Below are 12,807 nucleotides of genomic sequence, written 5' to 3' on the forward strand. Positions count from 1 at the left end.
TTAACAGGAGAAAATTTCTGAGAATTTAGGAAACTACACATGCAATTTTCATGAATTATCTGATCAGTCTCCAATTAAATAAATTGCTTTACTTACCAATAATGTGAACTTAAAATGTGCCAATATAACATTCTTTGTAAAGGATAGATTATGTTACCTGAGTCAGGAGAAGCAAAGAGTCGCTATGCTTAAGCTGCCCAGGTGTGTCCGAATCCAGAGACGAGATGTGTGAGCTCTCAGAATCACTTTCCTCACGGTCTCTTTGAAGTTGCTGTTGTTGCTGTTGCTGCTGCTGTGTCAGGTACCGTTCCGAGTTCTGAACTAACTCTTGCATTTCTGCAACTCGCCGCAAAACCTGAACGATAAAAGAATAGAGGTCATTTATCACGACAGAACTGGTTAACATATAAAATATGTTATATAGCTTGGACTTTATTCATTGTGAAAATATTTAAAATGAAACAGATTTCATTTTGAATTTTAATGAGAATAGACGGAATAGTGAAGCAAGATTATTATAGTGATCTGTTTGGAGACTATGATAGGCAGTACAGTGCACAGTAGTATTTATGAGAAATGCAGGTAGATTGTATCAGTAGCTGTTCTCCTCAAGTTAGTAACTGACAAGTGATTCAGTGGCAGTGTAGAAGAAACTCCTCCTTCAAAGCCAGCTATAAATAGAATACAATTTTGCCATAATCTCTGTTTCTTCGCCCTCAACTTGTGAAGTGCGATTATACACACTGCGGGAAACTTTTCAAGTTTTATTTTATTCTCTTCTGTTGATTGTTCCCGTTTCTCTTTCGTCTAACTTTCTAGCATGTTTCCTCAAGTCACTTCACAGCTCAGTGCTGCTCTAGCTCAGAGGTGCTCCCGCTGGGCATTTTGTCCCATGGGTACACAGCGTTGTAAGTGGGTGGGCAGGCAGGCAACGAGCGTATGTTGTTCAGCCACAGTGATGTTGCGGTCACGTAATAGGCCGTGATGGTCAGTGCCAGATGAAGGCTTGCCAGTCAGACTATGACTGCAGTAATACCCGAGTTCGAAATGGTGGCAGAAATTAATTTCTCCGCAGAGAGCCACTGGGAAGAACAGATTTTTTTTTTGCTACCAGTGGACCATGCAAAATGCCTACTATGAGGGCAGTCTGTTACATCGAAAAGATATAATGTGGAACGCCTCTGGAAAGCGAAACTTGCTCATTTTCATGTTTGAAGAAAAATGGTTGAAGATAATTTTAAATTCTATTTTCTGAAACTCAACGATCAGGGGAAGTAAAATAAAAAGTATCCACTAGAAGAACACTGCACAAAATCAAGTATAAAATCTTATGAATTGCGTATTACATTTTACTGAATAGATAATGGGAATTTTACTTTTCTGATTGGATATTCTGTCATTCCCATCTAAGAAATTGTAAATCATAGCTTGCACGCTTCAACCCTATCTCTTTGTAGAGCCACTCAAAGAAAAAATAAAGGAAAAGGAAAAAGAAGAGCTCGTCGTGAAGTAAAAGTTCCTCGCAGATAAATTTTCTCAGAAACAATTTAACCTATAGATTTGTTCGTTGTGGGGATCCACAGAGCTTTTATCTACATGGGAGGTGAATTTGATAATAAAATTATGTCTGATAAAATATTAAGTGCAAGGAACATAAAATGCCATGAGCTCATTCTCTTTTTATCTAGCTGTACATTGCAATGTGTCAGTTTTCTTTGAATCTGTAAATATCAGAAAATAAAACCATTTCTGTTAATAATGAATGCAGTATAAATCACACACGAATATTTGAAAAAAAAAAAACCCTTTCATGCGATTATAGTGTCTTTCTTTATGTTCTACTCCAAGCAACATTTCGTTGAAAATGGTGTGAGGAAAGCTCTCTGGTCACAATCGAACGGCACTCCTCCTTTGTGCTCACACTCTCACCTCACTGTGACGTACCCGTAACATGTAAGCTGTCCACAGTGACATCAAGCCTGCCCAGCCACACCGGGCAATCAGCTGAGCACTTTTTCTCTAGCTGTTGACAGATGCACTTGATTGCATAGTGAACTTTTCCAGCAGTATCACAGACTGCATCTCACAGTTTACGTTCCATCTTGACTATGCAAGATTAACTCGAGTAGGAGACTGGATTTGAAAGCACTGTGCAATCATGGCTTCAGAAGGATGCAAGTGTTATTGAAACTGACTGTGATGAAGATTTCTTTATTAAAAAAACAATGAGAATATTTCAGAAAATAAATTTTCTCTAAGTGGTATCAATGATGGTATGGAAGTAGAAGAAAAAGAAGAAAAAGAAGAAAAAGAAAATGAATGGTAAGGATAGTACTTCTAGTAGAGCATACTACAGAAGAAAGATATAAATGGTCTCGTGAGCCATTCGTGAAAAGAAACAGGACACAAAAGTATTTATAATTTCTGTCATCTAGGGCCGGTTCTACCATCTGCTGGTAAAGTAGCTGGCATCTGCCCAGGAGGTAAACTACCTGGAGGTGTAAATCGGCTGGTACTTTGGCTTGCGTCCAACCACCTCTGCGCAAGCGCTAGGTAGCTACCCAGAGCTAGACACCGATATACGAAGTTGGCTAGACTGATTTTCAGCGATTTCTCGCTTTCGAGTGTGGTGCTATCTATCGTCAGATGCATGAACCCATTTCGATTGTCTTATTTCCCTGTGCTTGCGCCTGCTGATTATCACCAAAAAGCCTAATAAGGGAAGTCTTAAGAGTTATGGACAACGATTCATGTCAAGCTTTCGTGATTTTAATCTATGATCTTCAATATCAATACCTAATTGGGATTAAAATCTCGAGATTACATTTTCTTATGCCAGTTATAACCTATCATGCAAGGCAGCGTTTTTGAAAGGTATTCTTGTAGTAGACTGGTCAAGTCGCTCGCTCCGTAATAGAAGGTACGCAGGTTTTCATCGTATTTCTAATTTACATTTTAAAGTGTATTTTCGTTCCCTGCCGTTGTTCTTAACTCTCTTTTACGCGCTTCCATATACGTATACACACATCTTCTTTACGGACTTATTGCCTTTGAGCATTCTATCTGCAGGCTTCTGTGAATTGATTAAGTATCTCCGCGATGCTCTATTTGCAACTAGTTCTGTGACCTCGTTTAGTTAACTTTATGAAGATAAAGTTGGAAGGTACTGTAAATGTAAAGAACAAATCGGGATAAATATCCATTCATAGGAAGAGGAATTCGGGAATGGAATAGTTTCCAATTTCTTCAAAATAATTTACAAGCCTATCTAAACAACTAATAGGGAATCTGCTACCTGGGCGACAGTCCTATGTGCTATTAATCATAACATCACTTGCTATAGGTAGCATACATATAAAGCAATTTTCCTAGTAGACATAATATTATGATAAGAACGTATGAAAAGAGGCATACAGATTAACAGAACGCTAATAATGGAAATAAAAAAGATTCGTCATAATAAAGACTCGAACCTGCACACTTCGTATTATGAAGCGAACGTGTTAACCATTACGCTACGAAAACACTTGGGTTAGGTAGGATATATACAGTAATATATATCTCGTGTCGGAAAACTGAAAAAGTAGAAAATTAGAGCCCATTTGAAATGATTTCCAAATAGATTTTGATTTTACATCCTTTTAGAGTTTCTTTATGAAAGCTTGACGTATAAAATGTGTTCCCTGCGCTACCGATGCGAGAGGCTGGTGTGACCGTTGCAACTAAAGGGAAGCATTAATGTTCAAAATCCTGCAATACAATATCGATCACTGTTACAGTATACTGCTTTTTTCAGTATACTAAGCTAATATGAGTTGCATATCACCAGAAATGCAGCTAATGATGTTCAGCTCTCAGAACTTGCCCGGCAGGTAAAGTCTTATCGGGCCCTCGAAGTGGCCGAGAAATTACGCGCCGGGTAACGACGATTTATGCTGCCGATAGCGCTACCTGGGAGTGGTCGGACGGAAACATCCTTTTACGCAGAGGGCAAATTACGCGCTACTTTACCAGTAGGTGGTAGAACCGGCCCTTAGTTGTCCATCCCTAGTTTAATGCTGTGCCTCAGGCATATGTATTCCTCAAAAGTTTTGAAACACATATTGTTAGGGCCCCATGATCTTTATTTCACTGAGGTTCATCTTCAGACCTACAGCTTGAGAGGCTTCTGAGAGTTCAAGCAGCATCAAATCCAGTTCCTCAAAGGCTAGTGATAAGGACAATATTATTGGGGAATTGGTTCAGGTAGGTACAGTAATGGTTTTTTTTCTTCTTCTTTTTTTTTTGCTAGTTGCTTTACTTCGCACCGACACTGATAGGTCTTACGGCGACGATGGGACAGGAAAGGCCTAGGAATGGGAAGGAAGCGGTCGTGGTCTTAATTAAGGAATTGGAAGGAAGCACATTTCACTGGTGTGAAAATGGGAAACCATGGAAAACCATCTTCAGGGCTGCCGATAGTGGGGTTAGAACCCATTATCTCCCGGATGCAAGCTCACAGCTGCGCACTCCTAACTGCACAGCCAACTTGCCCGGTGGTACATTAATGTTAATGTCCTGATCCTACAGTAGTCTCTTGAATAGGTTTCTTAAATGTCGAGGTGAATAGTTTAGGTGAAACTGTACCACCCTGTCTTACAGCTCTATTGACAGGAATTTTGCCAGCGATGACCAGACATCCAATGAAGATATGGTACAAGAAGAAGAAGAAGAAGAAGAAGAAGACTAGAAACAATGTATTGACACTGGATTTTAATGCCAATGGTTCACACATTAGCTTCAAGTTAGTGTATATGTAAACAAATTTTGTACCACAACGACCTTAAATTGGTTCTGGTACTTGTAAAGTATTTCATACCAAATAAAGGTGTTCAAATCAGATCTGAGTTTTAAGCACTTTCTGGGGAAACAGCAGAGATGCTAACAAACGTTCTTCACATCTAGGAAAAATACAAGTTAACGGACAAAGTTATTGCATTTTGTGGTGATAACTGCAACACCAACTCTGGTGGGGTTGGAGGAAAAGTCTCCAACAATGTGTTTTTCAAGTCAATATTAAAATGCCCATGAGAGTCAATTCAAAGGACCCACATTGGCCTCTGGAGGCCATACACCATTACTGCTGTTTTCCTCATCCTCATCATCATCATAACATAAAAATTAAATACATGAAATATACTTACCTCTTCATTTCTTGCTTCCACATAGGCCACATCACTCTCCAGTATTTCCATAGAAACCACACTTTGCAGATCAAAGCCCAGTTTCTGACTGCTGCTGTTCAAATCCAGCAGTTTTTGGTTGACTGGCCGCCTATTATCGTCTACTGAATAGCCGTTACACTCCCTTGGAGCACTGCCATTCATAGCCAGGAGACCAGGCCTATAAAGACAGCATAATTTTGAGGTAAAACACAGATTATAGTGGAAAGTAAAATTATAGCTCACTGGGGTGTAATCTGTTCGAGTACATCACTTTTCCTTATTGATTAACGTTTTATATCCATAATCAAAGATACTATCCACGTCTCTTAAAATAAACTATAGAATTTAATTCCATTCACTGTTTTATAAACCCAAAGAGTCAAGTAAAATGATTATCAAAATAGATGAGATGTGACCCTTTAAATATTTCACACAATTTATATTTCAGATATTAGGATAAATTAAAGTTAATGAATTTCATTTAAAGGAATTTTCCTATTATCAATATATTTAATACAATGAACATACATCTTAGATATATCAGTGTAGTAGCTTTCAGTTCTGACGGAACCAGATTCAATATCTGGCTGGTGTGGGGATTTTAACTTTGTTTGGCTAATTCCTCTAGCTCAGGGGCTGGGGATTTGTGTTCATCTTAATACTCATCTTCATCTACACACAACACATCACTCTAGAAACTATCCGAGAAACAGGCAATAGTGAATAAGTCCCTCCACATCAAGAAAAGCATCCAGCCATATAAATGGACTAAATGCATGAAGTGCCAACTCCAGGTAATTAGGAAACAGTCAAGAGGAGGAGGAGGAGAAGAAATATCTGTACGTATACTCATTGACAAAAGATATCGTATACCATCCTTCTACATCTCAAGCAGATAACCGAATGATTAGCATAGTAACATGTGACAAAATATTGGACTGAACACAAGTTTTCTGAGCAGTTTGAAAAAAAAAACTTTAGCCCAAAAAATTGTTTTTATTGAATATTTAAATCTTGATCATACAAATTTATTTAGGTTTCTATCATCCTTCTTAGAATACTTTAATTAGATACATGGTTCATAATTAATTGTACATTTTAACCACAGAGATCATGAATGATTCAGAAGAATTAAATTTATCAATGCCCCATACTGAAGGCAGAGAAGAGGAATCTAAGGAATAAACACTTATGATTCAAACTCATATAACATTTGAACGAAGGAAGTACACCATTACTGACAACCAAAGAGAAGCCAGATCCGACAGGATGAAGAGTTTTGAGAGCAAAAGAAGAAGCTGAAAAGCTCACTCTATTTAATACTATTAAACTTTAATGTATATGACTTAAAGTGTTCCAATAGGGGTGTAAACTATGTAATAAAAAAATGTATATTTTTTATATGACAATAAACTAATAGAATGAATATACTTTTAAAGATGACCATGTAAAATACATACAAACTGAATTAGAATCTACTGGTACTCAAATTTGAACTCTACAGAAAGATCTCACAGTAAGAATTGCAATTTACAAAATAGTTTAAATTTTAGGGTTATATCTAAAACTTTGAAACATTATAATGATTCTTAATTTTTTTTGTTACAGTTGAGGCCAGTTTCTTTCCAATTTTGTCTTCGTTTTATGTTTAATTAATAATGAATTAATAAAATATTTTCTTTTCTTAGTCTTAATAATAATGCTATTTGCTTTACGTCCCACTAACTACCTTTTTCGTGCCAGTAAATCTACCGACACAAGGATGATGTATTTGAGCACTTTCAAATACCACCAGACTGAACCAGGATCGAACCTGCTAAGTTGGGGTCAGAAGACCAGCGCCTCAACAGTCTAGCCACTCAGCCCGGCTTTTATTATTCTTGCATCAGTTTTAATGGAATGATAAAATTATAGGTTACATAGTAATTCTTCAAACATTGATTTGTCTTTGTATTGTTAAATGTTTTCTCCTTTTCTAAATATATACCAGAGGTTGATACTTTAAAAATTCCAAAATGCATTCTTTATGTTTGTTTCTCAGGTTATTTATAAATTTAAAAATAATGTGCATACCAGTTGTTGATAATGATTTATTAATATTTCAGTACTTACATGTTGTTCATATTGTTGTCTACACCGTACGAAGGTCGAATGGGATTACTTGTATCTACAGACAGTGGTTTGTTCAGAGATGGTACATGACCATTGGAATTAGCCTGTCACAAAGAAATGAACATAATTAAGTCTTTGACTCCTCTTCAAGTATCCAAGTGTTACACACTCATAATACAATGAAATTCCCAAGTAGCATTTTCCTCAATTTAAGAGTCATAATAGCTGGGCCTCAGGCAAACACTAGCTGGGGATTTCACGTTATTTGTGCAGTTCATTTCACAATTCATTAAAAATTTCCCAAGCAGGTAGAAAATGCTACGTACATGTACTGGGTGATATGACGGGGGCATGGTGAAGGTAGCATAGTGCTTTATATTGTCCTTTGTTGCGTAACTCCATTTAGCTGGAATTACTTGGTGTTGTGAATGGTAAGTTGGAGCTGAAACAAGAAACTGTCATTGAAAACACGGTACAAAGACAGATCTGAAGTACAAACTTAGTAAGCTTTCAATTAGGAGTTAAGTGTGCCCATGTACGAGGGTCGAGTTAAAAGTCATGGCAACTATATTTTTTCTCATGAACAGGAGACAACACGAAAAATCTAAGATATGCATTTGGAAATATAGAGCATGTACTTATGCATAGTGTCTGAAGACAAATTCTGACTTCAGGAGATTCTCATAGGAAAGTAACAGAACACAGGCCATTGGTAAACATTTGTTTTATTATGGTATAGACAGCAAATACACAAGACTACGTACAAAGGACAGATCTCCACTGGTTACAGACCTTCAAAATAATCACCCAAGGTTTCCACTGTGCATTGCCAGCGGTGGGGCAGGCGCTGAATACCATTCGCTGCATGTGTTTCGCTAACATGTGACACCTTTCTCCGAAATGCTGTTATGATGTCCTGTTTGTTAGCAAACCGTTGTCCACATAATGGCTTCTTGACTTTGGGAATTAGATTATAGTCACACACCTAATGCTTCCCGCAGCTCTGCATGGCATTGGCATGCATTTCTGCCACGGAAAACTGCTATTTTAATATACGATCGTTGCTCATGCTTGTTGACTTCCATTTTGTGACGCTCTCACTCACATATTGAACTTGGGGGCATGCTTAGATTCACACCATCTAGTGGCATCATACACAAGTACATACCGTACATTTCCAAATGCATATCTTAGATTTTCCGTGTTGTCTCCTGTTAAAGTCAAATAATAATACTAGATTATAGATGATTCCACCTGTTCAATACATAAGAGTTTTTATTTAAATTTAAGAAATAGTTCTTAACGTATTACATGTAGGGACATGTTTCACTCATACCTGAAAGAAAGATAGATCAGGAACCTGATTGTTCTTATACCTAAAGAGGATACTGTATTCTTATGATAAAGTCTTATAATCAATCCTTATTGTAGATCTTTGCGAATTTTTTTTTTTTTTTTTTTTTTTTTTAATGTGGTAACAAGTGGTTAGTTAAAAGTTCAAAAATACGTAAATTATTGTGCTGAAATAAAATTTGGTAAATGTGGTGCCTTATTCTGGAGATGGCGTAAGGAGCTTATAATAGCTTAATAATTTAGGATAAAAGTCACTCTTAATGGTAGTAAGTTGTTAATTTTATATGAAAAGGTAATATGACAAACTTCTTGAAGCACTTAGGAGCGATGACGGGTGTTCGTCGGAAAACGTAGCTATATTTATAATAAAATTAGCTGGTAGACATGGTTGTAGCTTCTTGTATTAAAAGTCGAAAGGAAAATGTGCGAGGTTGAGTAGAGCTTGTAGCGTTATGTCTCTTAATTTGGTTAAAGATGAGATAAAATCCAAAGAAACTGTACCAAACATCAGGAATATTCCTTTTGTTTCTTCACAGAATACTCCGAGCAGTTGGAAAAGAAACTAGCATTTTAGCATTAAAAGTTATTTTTAATGAATATTTAAAGCTTCATCATATGAAAAGCCAATTGTAAGAAAAACATGAAAATATGGTAATTTCAGAAGAAAATTTTATATACAGATCTGTTTCCTCTGCTCTTGCAACATATTTACAGCTCAATTCAAGTCTCAAAATAACAGATTGTACTGCATCTAAAAACTGGTAATTATTTTTTACTTTTTAAAATTTTTTACAAGTTGCTTTACGTCTCACCAACACAGATAGGTCTTATGGCAATGATAGAATAGGAGTGGGAAGGAGGTGGCCATGGCTTTAATTAAGGTACAGTATACATTTGTCTGGTATGAAAATGGGAAACCACGGAAAACCATCTTCACAGCTGCTGACAATTTGGTTCAAACCCACTATCTTCCGAATGCAAGCTCACAGTCGTGTACCTCTAACCACATGGCCACTGATAATTCTGACTCAATATTTGTTTTATCTGACCTGTAAAATCATAGAGGTTGCTTAGCTGCGACTGTAAAGTTCACCTACAAGGACAAGGCTTCAATTCTTTGATACTCTGCCAGGAAGTTCAAAACTACCAATTAGTGCCAAGGTTATGGATAGCAGAAGCCTTTATCTTTACTCCTTCAAGGACCTTTGTGGCTTGTATGGAGTTGGCTTCACTTTTCCTGTAAAATCATGCATAGTAAGATATGACATGGTTTTCTGTGCAATGACACAGGTATAATACATTAAAATCTCCTTTTAAATTCTGAATTTCAGGCACCAAAGATAGATAATTACAGTGGAAAGTAAAATTTATCTTCGATGTATGCCAAATTTTAAGCCTGGAATATGATAGAAACATACAGGAAATTAATACAGTCAAACTTTCATAAAATAAACCATTGTCTTATGCTGTTCCTAACCAAGTCCATTAATTTTAACCCCTTGATGCTGACCTCCTTTTCTTCACATGCTGCTGACCTCCATGCATTTTATAGACCCCTGTAGACCTAACCTCATGAACTTATCATCCCATTAACCCGGGATTTGTGCTAATTTAATCTTTGAACTATTGTTCCTGGTTCTTCAGCTCAAAGTTCCCATTAACATTCCTATTACAATATCTGGTAAGTATATGTTGTATGTATTAAATTACTTATTCTGTTTTGTTTTGTTTTGTTGTTGTTGTTTTTACAATATTTCTACAATTTAACACTAACAATTTTATGTCATCATCCTTGCTTGACTTCATTCATCCTATACCATCATCACATTTCCTTACAACACTCTGCTTCCCTGAATGTTCCATCGTATAATTCTTAAACACAACCCCTAACTTATATGTACCATTGCAGTTCAATTGAAGGCTATCTGAACGTACATCCCTATCTCCAACCCACCCATTAGGATCTATAAATCTCACTCTCAGTTCACTACATATCTATTCCATAGTCTCATTTAAATTCCCAATCACCCTCCAGTCAGTATACCTCCCCCACACTATCCCACTGACAACATTAACTGCAGAAATTTTTGTTTTTGGCATTTGACATTCCTGTATGTCCAACCCTTGTCCCGTTTCTCTACGGGGTTGGGTATGATGTGAGATGGATTTGTTGTGGAGGGTTTTTATGACCGGATGCCCTTCCTGACGTCATCCTTATCAGAGAAGTTAATGGGATGAAAAAAAGACATGATATATGATAGTAGGAAGGGAGAGGGTGAAACTCTGTGCCGGCACATAGCCTACTCCTGTCAAATAGCACCAAGGGTTCCGCTCAGTGCTTAACGTCTCCATACGACGGACGAATCACCATCAACAGCGTCATATGCCCTCACTCCATACGAGCACTGCAGAGAGGTTTGAAATTTAATCCAGGCTATTGGCACACAATCTAGTGATTAGAAATTGTATACCACCACCTCTCCTACTCTGCCGACCAACATTCTGATGGTGAAATTTTTTCGACCAACGGGACTCGAACCGGCTAATCACAGTGTCAGACTGTTTAGACTTCAACACCATAATGATCATGGCCACCAGGAGGGCTGACATTTGACATTCCTATCTGAATAATATCAGTGTTCTCTTTTAATTACATCAATGAATATCTAAAATGTGGAAGTACCTGAATCATCTGTCCAAGCTGGATCTTTATCCTTCTCGACAGGAAGCGTTTCACCTGTAAGTAGTCGGTAGTAACCCTGAAGCACCAATACTAATTCCTCAGCATCTCGGTCCTCCAGGCTGAGCACCAGTTCCTAAGTGCAGAAAAGAACGAAGATTCCAACAATTCTGATTTATACAAACCGAGAGAAATTTCATCAAGAGAATTCTACAGAGCTCATATTTAAACTTAATGTTTAACAAAATGTTACTAACCTTCTCTTCAGAAGTTGGAACGAGTATGTGTACACATCGAGATAGCTCATCTTCCCGTGTCATCGTGACTAGACTCATCTGTTCAATATCTGCCAGTGGAACCGGCTGGAAAAATATAATATTAATTTGCAAGATAATTCAGTCATTCCATTAAAATAAGCAGAAAGGTGTGAAATGGTAAGAATCAACATAGTTTGAGTAGGATAAATAATTCAATATAATACAGTTAAAGGCTGAGCATATTACTTGCTGTTGACCTTGCTTTATTACAACGCATTCTTACTCAGCCAGTAATTCCTTTATTGCTGCCTTCAGAAATACAGTCAAAATAGTCAGTGTTAAATTTCTTCTCAAAAGCACATTCGATCCTGGCTGAAATTGGCGTTATTCGCAGAAGTTTAAATTTAACAGCTCCAGGTTTATGGCTTCTGTCACATTAAAGAACTTCCTGTATAATCTGCATCAACTGAAGGAATGTTTAATAAAGTATTTTTATTACAATTTATTTATTTAATAATTTATTTATTTATTTACTTATTTATTCAATCATTCCTTCATTTATTCACTCATTCCTTTGCCAGTATTTTTCATTTAACCTTTAAACAGATAAATATTTTGAAGCCAAAATTGTTGTCTAACAAAACTACAAATGTGATCATAATAAATACAACATTTCATGCAGCACTATAACTATCTGTACCATGTATTTTAATTATGTTATTGTCCACCTAGCATCACAATCACCAGGAAAGATAATCTCTCTCCACCATAATGATGATGATGATGATGATGTCTGAGAATGCAATATTCAGACTCTGATTTTTCAAAAAAGATCCGCAGGCATTTCTTTTTATGTGATAGAATGGTAAATATGTACTTCCATGATTGCTTCTGATATATTGTTTTGATGCATCTCAATATTATTCTTAAACACAAATGGAAAACAGGGAGTCGTCACCTAGTTGGTTATGCCCAATCTAAAAAGTAAGCTTTTAGTTATACAGTATCATGTCTGTAAGTGTATGAAGAGCTAAGATGGAAAACCACTTCTAGGGAAAGAAGACACAGCAGCAAGATGTCAGGAACATATTCAACAATTGTAACATGGTAAAGACATAACGATAAGGTTTTGGAACAAGAAGAGGCTGTTAATGCTGATGAAATGGGGGACCCAATTTTTAGATCAGAGTTTGACAGAGCT

General features: G+C 36.8%; 1 protein-coding gene across 1 annotated transcript in view; it reads right to left on the minus strand.

Annotated features, from left to right (window-relative positions):
- The window catches only part of LOC136866017 (uncharacterized), a 109,891-nt gene that overhangs the window by 44,026 nt on the left and 53,058 nt on the right, over nt 1–12,807 (minus strand). The window contains exons 10-15 of the mRNA XM_067142628.2: nt 11,607–11,711; nt 11,353–11,485; nt 7,643–7,758; nt 7,317–7,420; nt 5,184–5,382; nt 158–355 (exon numbers count right to left, since the gene is read on the minus strand). Of these exons, the coding sequence (XP_066998729.2) occupies nt 158–355; nt 5,184–5,382; nt 7,317–7,420; nt 7,643–7,758; nt 11,353–11,485; nt 11,607–11,711 (855 nt within the window). The remainder of the gene's footprint in view (nt 1–157; nt 356–5,183; nt 5,383–7,316; nt 7,421–7,642; nt 7,759–11,352; nt 11,486–11,606; nt 11,712–12,807) is intronic.

Source organism: Anabrus simplex, chromosome 3, assembly GCF_040414725.1.
Source record: "Anabrus simplex isolate iqAnaSimp1 chromosome 3, ASM4041472v1, whole genome shotgun sequence".
Taxonomy (NCBI): Eukaryota; Metazoa; Arthropoda; class Insecta; order Orthoptera; family Tettigoniidae; genus Anabrus; species Anabrus simplex.